The following is a 21,169-nucleotide window of genomic DNA, read 5'->3' as shown; positions in this document are numbered from 1 at the left end:
ATAGAAGCTTTTCAGTTTTGTGAGGTCCCATTTATCAATTCTTGGTCTTAGAACCTGAGCCATTGGAGTTCTGTTTAGGAAATCTTCCCTTGTACCAATGAGTTCAAGGCTCTTTCCCACTTTCTCTTCTATTAGAGTCAGTGTATCTGGTTTTATATTGAGGTCCTTGATCCACTTGGATTTGAGCTTGGGGCAAGATGGCAAATATGGATCTATTTTATTTTTCTACAAACAGACTGCCAATTAGACCAACACCATTTATTGAAAATGCTTTTTTTTTCCATTGTATATTTTTGGCTTCTTTGTCAAAGATCAAGTGACCATAAGTGTTTGGGTTTATTTCTGGGTCTTCAGTTCTATTCCACTGATCAACCTGACTATCTCTGTACCAATACCATGCAGTTTTACCACTATTGTAAAACTCTGTAGTATAGTTTGAAGTCAGGAATGGTGATTACCCCAGAAGTTCTTTTATTGTTAAGAATTGTTTTTGCTATCTTGGGTTTTTTGTTTTTTCCATGTGAAATTGAGAATTGTTCTTTCCATGCCTTTGAAGAATTGTGTTGGGATTTTGGTGGGGATTGTGTTGAATCTGTAGGTTGCTCTTGGAAGGATGGCCATTTTTACTGTGTTAATCCTACAGATCCATGAGCATAAGAGTTCTCTCCATTTTCTGGGATCTTCGATTTCTTTCATGAGAGACTTTAAGTCTGTCATTAAGATCTTTCACTTGTTTGGTTAAAGTTACACCAAGATATTTCATATTATTTGTGACTATTGTGAAGGGTATTGTTTTCTTATTTTCCTTCTCAGCCCATTTATCATTTGTATAAAGGAAAGCTACTGATTTAATTTTACATCTAGCCACTTTGATTTGTGATCTTAAAGAAAACCATGCAAAACAAACAAAACCTACATACTATGTTCAACTTATTTCTTCAAATTTTGTTTTTATTTTGGCATTAACTTTTATCCTGCTTTTAGGAAATTTTAATTACCATGACTGTGATAAAATATGTGATTACATGTGTGTTTTCTGTGTTAGGAACTGTGGTGGAAGGTGTTATAACTAAGAAAGACTGACTGGATTTATATAGAGAATATAAATCCTGTCCTTTGAAAAGTCATTTTTATTATATTTCAGCCTAGGGTTTTTGGTTTGGTTTTTTTTTTTTTTCAGTTTGATTATGTGCCTTGTTTTGTATAAGTTCCAGAAAAATTACAAGGGTCTATATAATTCTTCTGTGTCTTTTATGAACCTGATTTATTAAAATTATAATATTCAATTTGAATTCATTTTTATTGCCTCAATAATGGCTTTAGAAGAGATGAGACTCTGGACTAACTTCTAAGGAAAAGGAGCTTATGGTGCTGTCTATGGTTTTGATCTTGAATTTCTTTCTCTATGATAAGTATTCTTCAATAATAATTCTGTATTATTTCAGGGGAATTAGAAGTGTAGTTTCAAGAATTAGAGCTGATGTTAAATGTACATTCAGGGCAACAGAATCAATTTGGAAATGTAGCATGAAGCTCATTTTTAACTCTTGCTCCTTAGAATTGTGTTTATTTCATAATTGGAGACAAGAGAATCAAACCAAGTGGTAGACATTCAAATGGCTAAAAGCATCTTTTGCGATTCTGTTCCATCCAAATCTTCTCACCTTGGATATGGGTCCTGACTCCTTAGTTTTCCCCTTCACGGCAGTGCACCCTAGAACAGTGCACTCTATGACAGCAAGTCGCGAGGGTTGAGGAGGAAGTGTACACGATGGGAGTGTCAGTGTGTAACAGACAGCCATGGGCTCTGCTTCAGCTGTGTCCTGCCTCTTGTCATCTTTGCAGGAGTTTAAGGTTTCTGCTTGGCAGAGCAGTTCCCTGGGCTCAGTGTCACCAAGTTGCTTTGCCTCACAGTGAGGTAGAAAGCTGGGACCGCAACAGTATTCTCTCTGCCCCCTTGTGCCTTGCTGTTATAAAAAGCAAGTAAAATATTCATTCCAGAAATTTACAAAAATTTTAGAAAAGAAAATGCTGACTTTTAAATTATGTCCTGGTAGGGCAATCTCATGCGTGGTTTTAGAAATGCTTTTAACTTCTCTTTTAACGCTTTGTGGTTTTATTTGGTGTGAACGGGTATGTGTGTCCATAGGCCCATGTGTGTGAGCACAAAGTTGAGGGTCCATGGCAGCTCATGTGGTGTTCTGTCCATCCACCACATGGGCTCCAGAGACAGAGCCCAAGCACTGTCCCCTGCTGAAGTGTCCTCACTGGCCCAGTTTTTAACTACCAAAAATACTTGTAGGTGTTCAGAATAGACTTAGGTGTGTGGACTCCAGCCACTCCCCCAAGATTCATCAGTTTTGCTCTTTCAGCATCTTGCTACGAATGTCCTCACATGTCTACTTTTGCATGTGCGCGCACACAGGCATCTTTCTTCTGAATCTTCCACATGTTGTTGCTCCTCCACTTCCTTCCTAAGAGAGGACAGTAAGAGACACAGCCATACTCTTTCCCTGAACAATCTGTATAGAGAACAGACAACTCCAGTCTGTAGTAACTAGTGGACGTTTTCTAAGGTGGGGAACCTCACTCAGGTAATTATGTTTTAATAGAATTTGGGAACTTTCGCATTCATTGTGATCGTTTTACGTAATCAACAGTTCATTCTCCGGTTCCATCATAAATCTCACCAGTGTCTGCAGCAGTGCTCTCCTGGTCGTATGTTACACATGGTAACAACCTGTCATCTCTCTCAACCCGGGCCCTTCCTAAGCTTTTCCTTTCTCAGTGTGAGCCTGAGTTCCCTTCACCGTTAGGCTAAGGTTATAGCCTCTATGCTTCTATGCTTTATGCTGATGTGTTTATATGCATGAGCCTGTCTGAGTAATGGTGAAGGGCCACCCTCAGAGCAGTACATCCAGAGGTTGTCATGTCCTCCTGCCCTCTGTTAGTGACTTTAAGTTGGTCACCTGCTTAGCAGTACTGTCTGGATTCTCTGCCTCACCTTTACCGTGTTTGGATAAGAGCTGTCAATCCTGAGTATGTCACAGAAGACAGAGTGGTGAGGCTGCAAAAACCAAAATATCTCAATGACTTATGTCCCATTCCCGCTTTCTGGCTACTTAAGTGGCTACAGTCATGCAATTTAAGACATTTTTCACTTTAGTTTTTAATCTATTCCAAACTTCTGAATTATTTTTAACAGTTCTCAAGCCTGAGCCTATCTTTAAAAATAAAATAAAATAGCTCAAATTTAGACTTAGGCACAGAGAAGGAAGCTAAAGTTAGAAAAGGCAGAGTTTACCTCACTGAAGTGCCTGTTCGTTTACTTGGCAGTGGATAATGCATGAGAACCGTCCTCCTCAAAACTGTGCAGATCAAAAACGTATGTGGGTTGAGTGAAGCTGGGTAGATTTATGGATGATAAAAATCTCCACTTGGAGGAGAATTTACAGGTCATGTCTGAAGCATTTCTCCTGATGTTCAGTGAGACTTGCAACTAACTCTGCTGCGTGGAAATTGGTGTCAGCTGCATGCTGCTCGAGTCAGAAATACTTCCCTTCCATCTTAAATTTCTTTTCTGCCCTTCCTCTCAACCTCTGGTATCTGTGCAATCAAAAAGTATCCTCTCAAGTGACTTTGTGGTGCTTTGAACTTGTTATTTTAGGGAAAACTAATATAAAGAGATGGGAGGAACGTTCCCATGTAAGATCCAGCTAGTTCTGGAACCAGGAATGGAAATATATCATGCCACTGTCAGGGTGCCCTTTTACTGGTATAAAGTGTTCCCTGTAGGTCATGAGCTTGGTTCTTCTGTAGGCTGCAAAAGAAAGTGTACAAAAAATAGGGTTTTCAGCCCAATCCTAAGTCTCCTCAGGCTGCTGTTGGGGTTTTTCCTGGTTGTGACATGGAGTGCTGGATTCTCATTTTGTTTTATACTGGATATTTTTAAAGAAATGCATGAGGTTGCTGTGCATATATGAACTATAGGACTTTAAAACATCTCCTAAGGATTCTTCAGTGAATAAAAAGAGAGAGCTGATTCTATTCTTTTATAAAATCTATCATAACTGCCATGTAAGGCTTATTGCATATATTATTAACTCATGAAGATAAGTTAGAGTCAAGGGTACTGTGATAGCTGGGAAGCGGATGAGCACTTGACCACAGAGTGGACTGGCCAAGAGAGATTAAGGTACCAGTTCATAAACAGCACCCCTTCACCATGGGCTTCACATCCACAGGTTCAGCCATCCATGGATAAGGCCGTTTAGGGAAAAATGCCTATGTTCCAAACCAACATTATCCCTTGTCATCATTCCCTTAGTAACACAATATGACCACTACTTACCAAGGACTTACATTGCATTGGGTATTGTAAGTAAACAAGAGAAGATTCCTTTTAAAGTATACCAAAGGACCTGGGTAGGCTAAATAGGCTCAATGCAATTGCCACCACCTTTTGTATAATGTACTTGAGCATCTGTACTTCTTTGTATCTTTGGGAGTCTTGCAACCAATTCGTCAATAGTGCTGGAAGACAGATGCTGGAGATTATTCACGTGGTTAGGGAATTAGCTGGTACTTCTGTAAGAGAAAACACTGTAATAAAAAAAAAACTGTAAACTATAAAGGAGTTAGATTCTTCTTTCCTCCTACCTCCATCTCTGGCTTCTAGGTAACATCCATCCCTCCCCCTGTCCCAGCCGAAACCTGGTGGCTTGTGTATTCCCATGAGGTGACAGTAGAAATTCTATAGGTGGAAGGACACTGGATATGGTTGAGGGCAAGCAGATTCCAGTCAGCATCTAAACATAGTTGCTATTTTTGTTAAGCAAGTAGAACACTGTCAGTAACGTGGCTTTGCCCTCCTGAGAAGAGTTTAAAAGTGTCTCTTTGGGAAAGCTGGCCAGCCCAGTACTAAGAAACACTGTCTATAGACGTTCTAGAGGTAAGCCATCTAGGCAGATCCCTGCATAGAGAACTTCACAGCAAGCTCGAGTGTGGTCTTGGAAGTGCCAGTCGCCGTTTTCTGTCCCTTACTTTTGAGCATGAATACCATTTGTGGACTGTCAGACATCTCAGAAAAGTTAATAGCTGATAAGAAGCAAAAAACTAGTGTCAACAGCCCAGAGTGGTTAGGAAGAGAAAACAAACAGGACTCTGAGTGGAGGAAACAACGCTAGGAACTACCATCAATATTAAACTCATGACACAAGATGCAGGCACCATTTGAATAATACTCTAGAAGATAATGGGGAACTCTTGAAAATACAAACATGGTAACAAAAGAGGAAAATACCATGGAGTTGAGACAAAGTAGAGAAAATGTACCTAGAAAATAGAATAAAATGAAATTAGGTAGAAAATATTGTTAGAATATTCAACATTCAAATAACAGGCATTCTAAACAGACTGAAGATAAAAATAATGAAATAATTCAAAAGTACTTCCAATGACTGAAAGTGGCCACCACAGGCCTGAATCATGAATCTATTACAGACTTAAACCATGGTAAGGGAGAAGAACCAGCTCATGTTGAAAGGCTCAGGGATCAGAGTGGCTCAGACTTCTGGACAGCACCCAAAGACATTCAATGACCAATGCTTAAGAAAAATGCTTCCCAGTCTATGACTCTGTGCACTTATCAGAAAGCTTTTAAAGACAGCCTGGGCATCATCAAATAAGAGAGTGGGTGAAGGAAGAGGACACAGGAGAAAGGAAGCATATGGCTTAGCACAGATAAGAGGTGAACAGACCTCCAGTATGCTAAAGGAGACAGCTGTGTGCCAGACCTTAAGAGCAGAAAGATCAAATAAAACCAACCAGAGAGCTTTAAAAGAATCTTCTTCCCGAGATGAAAAGGGAAGGGCTGGGGTTATAGTGTGCTTGCCCAGCATGTCCCAGGTCTAGGACACCATATCCAGCTCCAACTCCATCCAAAAAAAAAAAAAAATGTATTTCACAAATCTAACATTATATTGCCGTCTAAATCACGAAAAGAAAACCACGGTCTGTTAGCATTGTTCTGAAAATCTTCAGTTAAATATTGCCAAGTCAAAGTCAAAGCATATTACAAAGATTGGACATCGTGACCTGGTGGAACTGGTCCCGGCCATGCAAAGCTGGATTAATAGTTGTAATTTAATGATTGTGATGCAAGCAGCAGTGGAAAAAAATACAGGAAGAATTGTGATCATCTCAATGACAAAAGGCATCGGACAAGTTCATGGATTCTTCTTGATTAACAAGAGCTACTTCGAACTACCAGCAATTTATGAGTTCAAATAGAATCCTCAATATAATGAAGGCTACTTATAAAAAAAAAAACAACAACAAAACCCACCAAAGGGTGGGGGGGGAGGGCAAGTCTTGTAACAGAAAAAAAAACTAAGCCTTTCCCTCAATATCTGCTGCATGACAAAGATGGCTACTTCTGTCATTTTCTATGTCACTGAAAATGCTAATGAATGATCAGACAAGAAAAGTAAAGACATAAGACAGAAAGAAAGTTTTTGTTTAAAGATGATGTGCCCTCTGTGTGAAATGCAGTTATAAATCCACAAAGTGAATACACTCAAGCTGCTAACCCACCGCAGTGCCATATGAAAATACTGACCAAGCTGGAAACAAAAAAATCAGGAAAAGTCTCTTTTTATAACAATATCAGAGATAGTCAAGAATAAAGTTAGACAATGAAGTGAAAGATGTTGGTAGAACAAACCTACTTAAAACTTCAATAGAAGAAACTGAAGAAGATATAAGAATCCAAAGTTCATGAGCCAAAATAATTAATATTATTAAAATGACAATATTCTCCAAAGATTGAAAACTATCAGACACAAATTCAGCACAACCCTTGTTAAACCCCTCATGGTATTCTTTACAAAAATGGAAAAACTCATTAAATAATTTATGTGGAATCACGAAGACCCTGAATAGCCAAAGCAATTCTGAGAAAGAGAGAGGCACCACATAGTCTGTTTTAAAATTGTATTATGAAGTTTTATTAATAGCAACATTGTCATGTTGGCTTAAAAGCAGATTCCTAGAAGAATCAGACAGAAGAGAGTTGAAAGATAATTCCAAGCATATGGTGAACTCCTTTTCAACCTTGGCACCAGAGGACAAAATGGGAAAAGGGTAATCTGAATAATAAGTAACTGTGAGAAAGCTAGGTTCCCACATGAAAAGGGATCTGACTGAATCCATAGCTTGCCTAACCCCAAGTACCTGCAAAGAGTGAGGTGGTGGTAAGGCTCCAAGATCCAGATGAAGCAGAGGCCAGAGGCGTCCTCATAAAATCTTGGCATTTCTTTTCTTTTTTTTTTTTAATTTCGCATGGAAACTTGGGCTTCAAAACTGAAAAGAAATAGGGCGGGCAGTACTGAACAATATGGTCTGCACAGCCACAGAAATCATCAACAAAATGATAGCTACACTGAGTAGCATGTAATTCTTATGTCTGATGAACAGCCAATGCTGGAAAAGAGGTCATATAACACTTAAGTGATAATATCAAGAGATTTTAAACAGCGACACACAGACACACACAATCAGAAAATAATGAACACACGTTTTGGGAGTGTTAAGGTAAGTAGTCCCTGAAAGCAAATAGTATATACAAACTAGTCTGTGCTAAAGCAGCCTCTTCAACCTGAAGTGTGGCTTAGACACAGCTGTGGTGTAGTGGCAGTTTGAACATGCCCTATAAGAATCCCTGTACTGGGGACTTGGCGTTTAGTTTAGTGGTGCGGAAGTGGTCGAACCATTGAAAGATAGCCCAATAGACTAGGCTCAAAAGTAAAGTGCTTTCTGAGCATGCGTGAGTCCCTGGGCTCAATCTCAGCAATACAGGAAGAGGTGTGACCTAGTGGGAGGTCCTCGCCTTGCCGCTTCCAACCTGTCTTCCTGTCGCTGTGTGGTGCAGCCCTCAGTCTCATGCCCTCAATCACCCAAAAACTATGATTAAAATTCACCATCTTCAGGCATTTTGGTATAGTAAGGGATAATGGGCCTGCATGTAACAAACTGGGAAGATGCTAGGTTGAATAGGCTGTGGAACACCTAGCGTCTCTCTACTATTAATGGCTTCATTACAAATGGCTCTCTGCATTCTTCTGCTCCAAATAGAAATCACAGATGGGTAAGGAGCAACTCAGACTTAAGAACTGAGCTTCCAGATTCCAAGGCTTATAATCCTAAGCCTTGGGAACCAGAGACCTAGGCACATCCCTGTAGGCTTCAGTGCCAGCACCTAACAGCTAGTGCTCTTAGCAGTGAGCTTTCATGAGCCGCATGGGACTCGTTCTTGGTGGGTTTGAATGGCACAGGGGAAAGCTTAGCAGTCTGTTCTCTTTTGTACTTTTTCTAACTTCCTTCCCTCTCCCTCACCCTCACTACACACACACATGCCTGAGCCCTTTCTTCTGGTAGCTGCAGTTCTGCCTGGCAAAGGTCAGCCTCAGAATTTACATCTATTGGACCTCTGTGTAGGAACCCTGATCTACAACATGAAAAAGCATCGACTGATTTCTGAATTGACATAAAAACAAGACAATGGAGCAGACTGCGCTGTCTATTAAATTGTCCTCTGGTTATCGAGTAAAGACCCCTTTGTCATAAAGGCCAGAGATAAAAGAAAATGTGTGTTTAATATATAAAACAAAAATAACTCTATTTTTTTGACATAGTACTTGAAGAGAAGATAGGTCAAAAAGCCTAGCCACCCCTGAAATGAATTTTAGACGCTGTATTATTGGTGTGATAGGTCTGAGAGAGAGATCAGTGGTGGCTGCCTTGCTGATACAAAGGATTTTTTACAGTAGGTGCTAAATTAGATGTAGAAAGTAGGGAGTTATCAAGCCGCCCTGCTCATGTCTGACCCTCCAGGTCGCAGCCGTGGGATCATAATAGAAATGAGTCTTGGGCTTATCGAGAGAGGCAGCAATAACTGGCTCAGAACAGTTTTCAGGCTTCTCCACAAATGGGATGACACTGGGGCTTATTTGGGGTCACGGAGGAGGTGCAATGGTTTTCATCAGTTTTTAGAACTATACAGCAGCTTATCCATGGGTCAGAGAAATTTAGTTTTCTTCATTCTCTTTTTTGCCCCACCCCCACACCTCCTAGGCTCGGTGCAGATTGGCCTCTGCAAGCTGGTGCAAGGCTGCAGATGTAAACAGGGCTTGGGCAGATCCAGGTCCCATGTCTACAGCCTTGACTCCAAGCCTCAGCCTTGCTGAACGTAACATTCAGTGCAGGGACAGGACATCAACAAATGGGAGCATAAGTATAATAGCAATAAAAGAAAGCGCACGGGACAGCAGGGTACTGACAAACCTCACCCGCACTGGCGTGTCTGTCTCCACAGTGTTGCTATCTTACACGCACAACTCCAGCTGGACTCCTTTCCTCTGGGTTCAGTTGTAAATAACTCTTTTTAAAACAATTCATGGCCACCAAGCATTGTTATTAAGCAAGTGGAGAAAAGTTAAGTAAACCTAATTGGCCTTCTTTAACCATTAAAAAAATTATAAGTATATAAAGACAAAGATAACAGCAGTGTAGTATACAGGGTGCACACTAGTTGTTCCATGTTACCTGTCAAGTTGTTAATGTAGTGTAGACATCAGAGCTTAAACACTGTAACTACAGACCGTTTAAAATGTATATAAAGGATTGTTTTAAAGACTAGAAATAATAGGAACGTATTCCTGACAGTGGAGCTTCTGTCCATGGGTTAGTTCCCTTCCCTGAAATATTTTTGACCAGAAGAGTTTCATGTTCCAGGGGATTTTTGGTGGGGAACTGTTTGCATAGACTTAACTAAGACTCTAAGACTTAAAACACTTCTAAGGATGTCCGGTGCTTGGATTAGGGTGCTGAGCCAGTGATGAGTGGCACCGAAAAGAAACTCTATTTCCTTTTCTTTGTCTTGCTAATCAGTTTCTAAGTGATGAAGGACCAGGGGAGCCTTGATGGGTGTGCTGGTAAGTTTTATGTCAACTAGACATGGGCTAGAATCATTTGGGAAGAGGGAACCTCAACTGAGAACCACACCAGATTGGCCCGTAGGCAAGCTGTAGGCAAGCTTGGGCTGTATTTTCTTGATTGGTGATTGATGTGGGAGGTCCCAGTGCACTGTGGAGGGTGCGGTCCTGGGCTGGTGGTCCCAGGTGCTATAAAAATGCAGACTGGGGAAGCTATGAAGAAGAATGCATTAACCCACATTCTTCCATGACCTGTGCTATAAAGTTCCTGCCTCAAGGTTCCTGCCCTGAGTTCCCCCTCTGATTTCTCTAGCTGATACACTGTAAATGATAAGCCAGAGTATGCCGTCTCCTCCCCTTGTTGCTTTTGGTCATGGTCTTCATCACAGCCATAGAAACCAAACTGAGACAGTGCAATACGACATTCTTGTATTCTCTGCTGTGAAACCTGGTATCTTAGAACATGTAAGTTCCTGACCACTTAATGTATTTAACAGACCGTGCAGATTTCTCTGTAGTGATTAAGACAGGAGTCAGAACCCCATGTTAGAGGTTATAGAGGTAGTGATGGCGGATATCAATCGCCTTAGGCACTGGTGATAGGAATGGAGAGTTCTGGGGAGAACAGACCTGTGACCTTCTTAGCATCCTTACCTGAGTCAGGTGCTGCTTTAACTTTAACCACTGTTTCCCAGAGTAGGTATTGTGATACAGAACTTAGGCATCACATTCTAAAACGTTACCAGAGTGATCAAGTAGGAAAGTATGCAGCTTAGGGAAAACAGACATTCAACCAATTCCCAACCCCACACCCCATTTGCAGGAATCGACCTCCGTGGATTTAGTCAGCCTAGGACATAACTGAAAATATACATATTCCCTTGCCATTAGTTAGTTACTCTAAAGATCTAAGATAGTTTAAAATTATAAGATGTGCTTAGGTTATATTCAAGTACAATGCCTATTACATAAGGAGCTTATGCATCTGAAGATTTGAGTATCTGTGAGGGGTCCTAAAACAGATTTTCCATAGACACTAGATGGGTATAATTAGTTCTGGGCAACTGATACCATGGCAAAGACAAGCGGTTGCCTATATATTCATTTTCTAATGTGATGTGTCAGGTTCCAGCATATAAATCTGAATTGGATGTATCTTGCACTTCACTCAGAATAAAGGAAAGGTTACCTTTTTGATGGCCTGATTTATGCAATTTTCCCTTTTGCTTATGCATTCATTTCTCAGAATAAAAATTTCCTTCTCATTTTCAAAACCTTTGATGGAATTTGTAAATGATAATAAATGTATTAACATTGTATAACTTTGATGGATACCTTTCCCCAAATTTCTTTTCCCTGATCATTGAACAATAAATGAATTAATATTCATTTGAAAAAAAAGTGTCTGGCCATATCCTAACTGGAGATAGATTGTGTCCCTTAGTCTTTATGTAAGGAGAAGCCACAGTGTACCTGCTGTTTTTGTGCATCATGATATTTTCAGTCCCTCAGAAGCTCCTAAACATTGCCATCCCTGTATCATATATTGGATTTGTCATTAGAGATAGGAGCTTTATGAAAATGCAAACATAATTTAAATTTTTTCCTTGCGTATAAATTGAATCAGAGGAAAGATTCATGGAAGACAGATTTGAAACTTTGACTTATTTACCATGATAGTCCTAAAGCCCTAAAGCATCATTTATAGCTGTAATGGTGCCATCCAGCCTGGTGATTGGCATGAGATTTAACAATCTGCTCAGGAGTCGTGAATTGGATATCCATTCTGTGGGAGACACTCTTAGTAAGCAGTAGTTACCGGGCCTTGCCATCCAGAATATTTGGAATTCATTTTTCCAACATGTCTGTACTCACTATGTGCTTAGCTGCTGGTTAGGTATGCACAAGGCTTGGCTTTTCCTCCTCGTGAGTTCATGAGCTCTGCTAAGTCAATAATGTTGCTTTCAGATGCACTAGTATGGTGCCTGCAGAATGGTGGTTATGTAGAAAATGGATGATTGGAGTCAGAGCTCAGAGAATAGATGGTATGTGAGGAGGGAATGGTGGAAGCAGGACAGTGGGTCAGAAGGCTTGTAGGAAAGGGAGAAGAGCATCCATGGGGTAGAAGGCTCCATTGAAGAATTGGGATATACGGTTGGGGGATTGATCCAACTCTAAGAGTGAATAAAGGACAGAAGAATGGGGAATCGAAGGTTACTGACCAGAAACAGGCTGGACTGCTGTGTCATAAGCTGAGGTGTTAGAACAAAAGATGCCCAAGGAGTTAGAGGACCCAGAAGGCTCAGTAAAGGTAAAGCAACATTGTAGGAGCTGGGGAAGAGAATGGGTGGACCTTCTGAACATCCCCCTCATTGCAGTTTTTATAGTTGTGTTAGGGAAGGCATGGTACATAGTGACCAGATCACAGCTTTTTCCTCAAAGAGGCCTTGACACAGGGTGGCAGCAATTAGGAAGGAGCTCTGTACAGAGAGGGTTTCTGTTGGGTTGGACAGTGGCAGCTTGGAAAAGATGATTTAAAATTAATTATTTGCCTGCACATATATGTATGTACCAGATGCATGCCTGGTACCCACAGCACCCTCTGGGTGCTGAGAATCAAACAAGGAGAAGGGAAGCTCATAATTGCTGAAGCATCTCTCCAGCCCAGAAGAGACTATTTTGAACGAAACTTGTGGGATGAATCCAGTACCTGAAGATGGCAGTGGGGCCCTTGCAGGCATCAGGAGTGGCATTAAGGAGATGTGAGTTAGGAGAGTCAGGCACTACCTACAGAGGGAATAAAGCCACCTGAATCCCAGTGTCTCCTACACACAAGTTACATTTTGTGTGATGCCCAAAACATTTGAAACTATAAGGACAAACTTAACTATAAAAAAAAGGTGTCCGCCCATTTTGGCTCACTGGTCATTTAATGGGAGACTTTGAACTTACAGAGTGAGGAAAGGACACAGTGAGATGACCGTGTAAGTAGGAGCAGACTTTCCACTCTGTGGTCGCCAGCAAAGATGGCAGAGGGAAGACTGGCAATACTGTGTGGCTCAGTAGAGCCCCCTGTGTTCTTGCTCATTCTCAGTGCCCAGAAGTGACCACACAGAGGATGTTTGAATGAACCGTTGTACAGAATCTGCTACTCAGTATACAAGGACTTTGTCCTATTGCTGGTCACGGCTACTCATTTGGGCAACAACTATGACAAAAATGAGTCTTTCCTTCTATGCCCAACATGCCTTTGTTGACATAGAATGGCTTTTCCTTGCAAATAAATGTTCTCTAGAAAATAGTGTGCCTGTACATAGGCATGGCTGTTCCCTTTCACTTCACCACATATCACCATCTCCCCGCAGGGCAGGTGTCCCTAGTTATTGCCCATTGAGGGCCGCTGTGGTTGGCCAGTACACTTGCCTTGTTATTTGAGTTCCACTGACGCCCTCAATGCTTTCGAATCAGCTGCACATTGCACATCTGCTGAATTTGATGTCTACCATTATGTTAGGGTGATTAGATTGATCAACTCCCTAATTCTGCCCTCAGTACTGCCATCACATCCTGTAGGAAATGCTTATACTGTCCACCTAGCCTGTGGAGAGGCCACTCAGTGGTATGAAGGCTTACCTTCGTGATTTTTCAGCTCTTACTAGAGACTAACGAGTAACGTCTTCCTGGGACTTACAGGTGTGTCTTGTTTTCCCTATTGTCACAGAAGAGGCCTCTCACAGAACAGTAATGAAACACTCCCATGCCTTAGAAAAAGCAGAGGGACTGGCTGGGGATGTAGCTCATTGGTACAACACATTCTATTCTATTTTATTTTATTTACTTATTTAGTTATTTGTTTGTTTGTTGGCTGCTTGCTTGCTTGTCTGAGGCCCTGAGCTCCATCCTCAGCAGTGTAAATAACAAACAATACTGTGCAGATAGGATTGAAAGCTCTTTCCTGTCTTCTTGTGTACTAGAGGGTGCACACCAGCCATATTCCACATCAGTTTTCCAACTGGTTTCTGAAACTTTGAGGGTTGTGATTTATATTTCAGGGGCGTTTTTTCTTCTTCCTCCCTGGGCTTTCATGGAGGATTGCTATCTCAGGACCACCCCTGACAGACTGACAATAGGACCATGAGATTGTTGACTGGCCTCTGGTATTGTCAGTGCTTTCCCTAAAGCCTCTGATGCTTCTCACACGCGGCACAGTAAAGGGCCAGGCTTATTAAACTGGTTTTCCCTGTCTTTTCCAAAGTATTCACCAACTTAAGTATGGAGCGTCAGCCTGCTCTGCAGTCCGAGCTCCGTGTGGCCCAGAGGGATTCCTTAAGAGAGAGGCTGTGTTGTAAGGAAGGGAAGAGGTTGGGAAGCAAGGCAAAGCTGCAGGCACAGTGTAGAGCTGAAGATTAAAAGTTCCTGATGATGGCACGTACCAAAGGATGTTAGGGAACTGGCCTAGTAGCACAGAAGTCAGAAGCCAGCTTACGGAGCATCCTGGATCTCAGATTTAACCATGCCTTGGAAACAGTGAGCTTTCTAGAGTCCCGCTAGACCAATTAAATCTAAGACACCGGGGAGGACAGAAGCATCAGTCATTCTTGCCTGCAGCAAGGGGTGGATAGCACTGGCATGTTCCAACCACCTCTTGGCCTTAGGAAGCTCTGAGCAAACAGCTAGCCAGAGTCAGGAGACACACATCTCTCCTTCCTTCCTCCATTATCTTCATATGTGATCTCATGCCAGTCCTGCTTCAAATGGCACTAGCATGCTCAGAACCCTCAAGCTTGTGGCCCACATACCCTCTGCTGAGCACCGGCTTCTTCTCATTACTCTCCAGATGGCTCCCAGCCAGTTCTCTCCTCTTCCTCCAGCCTGCTTGTTCATGCCTAGTCTTCATTCCATGGAGGAGCTGAAGCCGACCTCTTAGAATCTCTATTCTTTCTTCTCTTCTGTACTGTGAGTTAGTCACTAGCTACCAGTGATCCTGCCTCTCAGTTTGTGTAATCCAGCCCACCCTCTCACCTCACCCAAGCTTTCCCTGCAAGTATTATCATTTGATTGGCATGGTTTCAGTAGCATGGCTGGTTTCTCACTCCACCGTGGGAGGGATTGATCTTGGTCTGACTGGGCTCCACCTTTAATCTCTTTGGGGACCTCTTTCTGAATCTCAAGTTTGATCATTTGTTGCTACCCCAGTGCATATCGTCTCATTTAACCTTTCCTTTTTACCAACCAACTCCGTGAATGTGCCAATACTCAGCCTGCTTCCTCACCACCTGTAAATTACACAACTGCCTGTCAACTCAGTTTTGTGGAAGCCTAAGCTGACAAGCAAGTGATATTCTTTAACCCAATGCTGTCACATTGCAGAGGGAACTTAATGGGCCCACTGTTGTCTGTATCCTAGCAGCAAAGAGTAAGAGTTAGACTTCCTATAGAGGAAGTAGGCTAGAAGATCACCTCACACATGAGAAGCAAGAGCGGTAGACATTGCCCAGAGTCATGTAAAACAGGTTCTCTGCCCACAGGGAGCTTCACAATGTGTGCTCTGTTACACACTCTTTTTCTTTTCTTTTCAAGACAGGGTTTCTTTGTATAGCTTTGGCTGTCCTGGAACTAGCTCTGTAGACCAGGCCAGGCTGGCCTCGAACTCACAGCCGTCACTGGCCTCTGCCTCCTGAGTTGGCAACCTGCACTGTTCAAAGGTGGAGCTTAAGCTTTGTTTGTTTGTTTTTTCTAAAAAAAGAATTGCACATAAATATAGAGGTGTTTCTGACCTTAGGGAGAGAATCTAATGCAGTTTGTAAAGTGACATAGGAGGAAGGTGTGGATGTACATCTCCTCAATAAAAAATAAACAATTAGTTACCTAATTAAACAAACAATGATTGTGAGGCCTTAATGAAAAGAAGTGGAAGAAAGAAATGTAGATGCTCTAACCAACTTGCATACTGCCTTGTTTTGAAAGCCAGCCACACTCAGCGCTCACTGGCTCTGCCATCCATGCATGGGGATTGATGATGCAGATAACTTGATGGTACCTTGCAAGGTTCTGGGAGAAACATTTGCCAGGCCACCTTGGTTACAAGTCAATCTTGTGGCGTGTTCTTTATGTTTACTTTTTAAATGCTTCGAGGTTTTGCAGATGTCTTCAGGACTGAGATGTTTATTTGAACAGGCTGAAAAGCAGGAGGTCATTTGGACCTGTGCTCTGATGCAATAGGAAAATGTTCAAGTATTCTACTTGGGTCTCAGCTTTTGGTCTCAATTAAAGCTGCTGAGAGCATAGCTCAGTAATTCCTTCATGGTTGTTTGTTTGTTTGTTTGTTTGTTTGTTTTTTCCATGTTGCCTGTCTGAGAAACATCACTACAAATGATGGCCACATCTTCACCATTTGTATGTGTAACCCTTGAGGCTTCAGGCCCAACACTTAGTAAAAAATGTCTTCTTGAATTTTCTGTGATCTAAAGTCATAAGATACATCTAGAAAGGCTATGAAAACCCCAGCTCTATTTCAGCCTGCTCCAGAACCTGACTGGCAGTGTTCTCTAACTTCCTATAGAATGCTCTGGAAGGTCAAGTCATAAAAACTAGACAGCCAGGTGTCGTTGCCCCTCACTGGTTCATTGTTATGTATCAGGATACAGGCTATGATTGCTTGTCATCTATCTTTAGAGAGCAGGTAGAAGGAGCAGGCCATCTTTCTGGAAAGCTGTATACTTGGTGTTCAGTCCAGGGGGTGCCTCACTGGTGTTTTAGGGACATAGATGCTACACCAGAGTGACTGACTGTTTTCTGTAAAGAGCCAGATAGTGGATACCGTGTGGTTTGTAGGCTGCAATCTCTGTTGGGATACTCAGCTCTGCTTGTGAAGCATGAAGCACTCACAAGTGAATGTGTGTGACTGAGCTCCAATAGAACCTTATGCACTTGACTGTATGTGGGAGAGAATCTGAACACATGTGGGATGATGTGTGTGTGGACCAAAGGCAAACCTCAGAAATCATTCCTTAGGAGTCATCTTATATTTTTGAAACCTTCTTTCTCATTGGTGTGGATCTTGAGGATTAGGCTAATCTATTTGGTCAGAAAACTTCAAGAATCAGCTTGTTTGCACTCAACAGAGCCAGCATTACAGGCATATACCATTATGTCTGACCTCTTGCCTGATTTCTATAAAGTGAGCTGAGGGCCTCAGGCTTCCATGGCAAGTACTTTGCCAACTTAACTATCTCCCCAGGCCTCAACAAAATTTACTTAAAAGAACAGGAGTTAGCCTAGATTGGCCCAGGAACATAACTTACCACCCTTTCTTTGCTCTGCATTCCAGAAATGCACCATTGGCTATATAACTGACTTCAGGGAGGAATATCTATGACATCCAGATAGCACTCTTGATGCGCTTACTTTTTACGTTCATAACCAGGACTCTACTATATGTGTGTATAATTAGTTGGTTATCAGTACAGTTCTATTTCTTTCCTGGATTTTCCCCCCTTTGAGGGGTTCCACACACTGTGATTTAATTACCTTTATCTCCTTTCTTCCTCAAATCACTTGCCTTAGTTTATGACAGAAGGTATGTGCAGGCCAGGGGCAGGGTGATGCAACTCAGTGAAGAACGTGCATTTAACTTGCATAAGTCCTAGTGTCCCCCACAATGAAATAAGAAGAAATAAAAGTCAAGTTAAAAGGTGCACGTGGATTTGGGCTGTCCAAACTCACATAAAAGGCCATCCAAAACAATGCTTGCCATTTCTTACCCCCTGCCAGCTCCTGCTGGTAAGAGGGCACTTGTGAGGCTGCTCAGCCTTCAGGCACTTCCTGTGTTGATTGTTGGTGAGTTTCCCAGCTTATCTTCACTAGCATCATCTCCTTTCAGGGGGAAAATGCCCCAGTGTGTTACATCAAGTCTCCCATTAAAGGACGTGTTGGTGTTTCTCTCTCCCTTTTTTTCTTTCGACTGAAGTGTGGCCAAGAGCCATTCCACCAACTAAGTGGGTGTAAAGGAAGGAAAGAGAAAATCATACGCTAATGCAAACTTTGGTGGACAAGTGACTGTTGAAAATAGACTCTGAGGCTCATTGGAGAAACGTTTCATTAACTAAGGGAACTGTTTTCTATTTCCTTAAAGACACACCTCTGCCGTGCGGGCAAAAAGAAAGAGGGGGTTATATTGGAAGCATTGCTTGAGAGAGGGCAGAAGAAGTGGGAACTTCAGCAGGAAAAGATGCCTATCAGCGGGCGTTAGAATGTGGCAGACAAGGCCAGCTGACTGGAAATGATGCCTGTGGAATTCTTCCTCTCAATATAGTTTTCCTACAGAGCTGTTCCGTTTCACAACTATGAGAGTGTATCAATGACTTTCATACACGACCATAACCATGACCAGATCCTGGCAGTCAGGAGGTGTGTGGTAGACATATAACATGAAGACTCTGGAGTAGGTAGCAAACATCTCTATAGGCCTCAAGGACAATCAGGAAGGGTTCATTCAAATGGAAGCACCCCTGTTGTTTGTTAGTTGGCTATCACAGACATTATGGGTCACTTGCATGACAGAATTGCAAGATATAACAGAGGTTGATTCTGTGATGAACAAGAGATAAATATAATGAATTCTTCAATATGCAGAAGTATTGTGTGTCTATTCTACAAGACACAAACATAGTTATGTAAGTTTAGAAAAAAAAAAATCTAACCTAAATGGAGGAGAAAACCTCTCCAGAGTGCCCTTCTCAAGTTGTGATCCCTCCTTCAATCCTGGTGCAAAGGAAAACTGAAAGGAATAGCGCTGGGGGTGGGGGTGGGGGTGCAGTTTGGCCATGTCAGGGTCATAAGCATGCATACAATACGATCCTGAAACTAGACATGCACAATTTATTTCTTAAAATGGTACAAACTTTCAGGCTTATAGAAATGTTTATGCAAAGACTGCCCTTGTATCAAAACTTGATGTGTTAGCCTGGTATAGTGGAGTATACCTTCAATCCCAGCACTCAGGAGGCAGAACAGTAGAATAGCAAGTTCCAGGCTAGCCTTGTGTATGTAGTGATGCCCTGTCTCATAAAATAAGGAAACAAACAAACAAATGATTTGCCAGGAAGATTTGGATTTCTAAAGCTTTGGAGTTTCAGATCGCCTAAGAGTGAATGAGAGTCGGTCCACATCTAAGGAAGTTTTGCAAGGAGGAAGTATGAACTAGAAAGCAGATGTCTCTGCAGTGTCAAACAGCCTCCTAGCCCTGACAGTAATAACCCCATCTGGTATATGAGTTCCATGTGCACATGCCTGTGCACAAAATTGATATGGAACCATGTAAGCATACAGTGGCAAGCAAATAAACTTCTTTTCAAGTTGACTGTGATAGAAGAATGCCATATTTATCCCTGTCACAGCCTGGGGAGCAAGTCTGAGAAGTCTTGCATAGAGTCCGGGTTTCGCTTGAGCAGAGCGCCTCATTAGAAGTGAAGGGCCTTGTCTCTTCATAGCTGCCTGGGAGGCTTAGGATAGTTCCATGCTTCTCTGCCTCAAGCATGTCATTGATTCATTAAGCCATTATTTGTTGAGTACATACTGTGTATAGGATACATCCTGCTGGTTACCTGGCTGTAGAATAGTTTTGTAATGAAGGTGCCCTCCCACCCCAGCTGCAGGCTCAAGCAGACAGACTCAAGATGTTCCAGGCAACCTGGTGCAGCAGTGTTACTCAAGTCAATGCTACTGCTTGAGGATCAGTTGGTGGCATTAAAATGGAGTTGAGCACATCCCATAAAAATGAGCTGTAGTTTCTAGGTGTGTTCTTAGAAATAGTTTAAGATGGTAATTTGCTTTAATCACAAAACCTTCTATGACTGCAGTTGTCAACCTATTGGTTGTGACCCCTTTGGCAAAACTCTATCTCCAAAAATACTGATTATTATTACATTATGATAAATAACAGTAGCAAAATTGTATTTGTGAGGTAGCAATGAAATAATTTTATAGTTGGGGGTCACCACAACATGATGAGCTGTATTAAAGAGTTGCAGCATTGAGTGGGAGGTTGAGAGCCACTGTTCTGGGAAGAGGTGGCCTGCCTGCTACATGACAGTTGAGCTATATAGCTATCAGTTGGCTGATGTCTGTATGCAACAAGCTATAGTCTTTCCATAGATAGAAAAATACACAGATGTATTTTTTGCTACCTGTCAACTCAAATATTTGTGGTTTTTCTTCCACAGAAAAAACAAAGGACAAAAGATCTTTCTCGGGTGTTTCATTCCTACAATCCATACGATCACAAGGTAAGAGAGGCATGCAATGAGTATGTTTGGGATTAGAAAGTTCAGTGGCAATCCCTATTCTAAACATGTAGCGGGGAGTGCTTAGCTGTGATGCCTCCCAGGCCTAGTTCCTCCTAAATGGATAACACAGGTTTCATTAGTATGTCATAATTGTGAAATATATTACCAGTTAGATTTGTATTTCTGTTTTTAAAATGCCTTATAAATTAAACAGAAACTTTCTGTTTTTTAACTGAATTGCTTGCATTTTTTTTTTCATGTTGGAATGTAGTTTCAGGGGGGCTAGATCTGTTCTGTGGAAGCTCTTACCCAACATGCATGAAGCCCCTGGCTCACTCGCCAGCTCTGCCCCAAACCAAACCAAGTCTACCTCCTATACATTATCCATGAAGTTTGAATGTTCTCTTGAAATGGAGGTGGTGATTACTATTTTAGTTGATAAATGTTTTCTTCTGAAGTACTATGGTGAGTGAACCAGGCTTTGGAATTGGTAGAGACAAGTGAAACCTTTACTATCAAATCTTGAGTCTCTGTTGTTCTGATATTTACTATGCTAAACAAATAATATGTACAAGAAGCAGCACACAGCCTAACATCTGAAATGCCCTTACAAAGACTAAAGACTGCAGCCCTTCCTGTGTCATTTGTGCCCAGACTTTCCACCCCCATGCATTTGAAGATCTTCCATGTGTATTTTTACCTATAAGCATTTCCCCACAGATTTGTCAAAGACAACGAGTCCTTTAAAAAGTATAAAAATCACCAGTCAGTGGTGGTACATGCCTTTAATCCCAGCACTTGGGAGGCAGGGGCAGGCAGATTTCTTAGTTCAAGGCCAGTTTGGTCTACAGAGTGAGTCCCAGGATAACCAGGGCTATACAGAGAAACCCT

General features: G+C 41.8%; 1 protein-coding gene across 8 annotated transcripts in view; it reads left to right on the top strand.

The window, feature by feature from the left end:
• Cdkal1 (CDK5 regulatory subunit associated protein 1-like 1) overlaps nucleotides 1–21,169 on the top strand; it is a 663,938-nt gene that overhangs the window by 391,398 nt on the left and 251,371 nt on the right. For all 8 annotated transcript variants that reach the window (NR_131896.1, XM_017315589.2, NM_144536.3 and 5 more), the window contains one exon: nucleotides 20,216–20,278. Coding sequence is in view for 7 of the 8 variants with exons in the window: in XM_017315589.2 (XP_017171078.1) it covers nucleotides 20,216–20,278 (63 nt within the window). In the remaining variant the exon portion in view is untranslated. The remainder of the gene's footprint in view (nucleotides 1–20,215; nucleotides 20,279–21,169) is intronic.

The sequence above is a fragment of the Mus musculus genome, chromosome 13 (assembly GCF_000001635.26).
Source record: "Mus musculus strain C57BL/6J chromosome 13, GRCm38.p6 C57BL/6J".
Classification (NCBI taxonomy): domain Eukaryota; kingdom Metazoa; phylum Chordata; class Mammalia; order Rodentia; family Muridae; genus Mus; species Mus musculus.
Note: the sequence above shows the minus strand (reverse complement) of the source record. Positions and strands in the feature narration are given on the sequence as shown.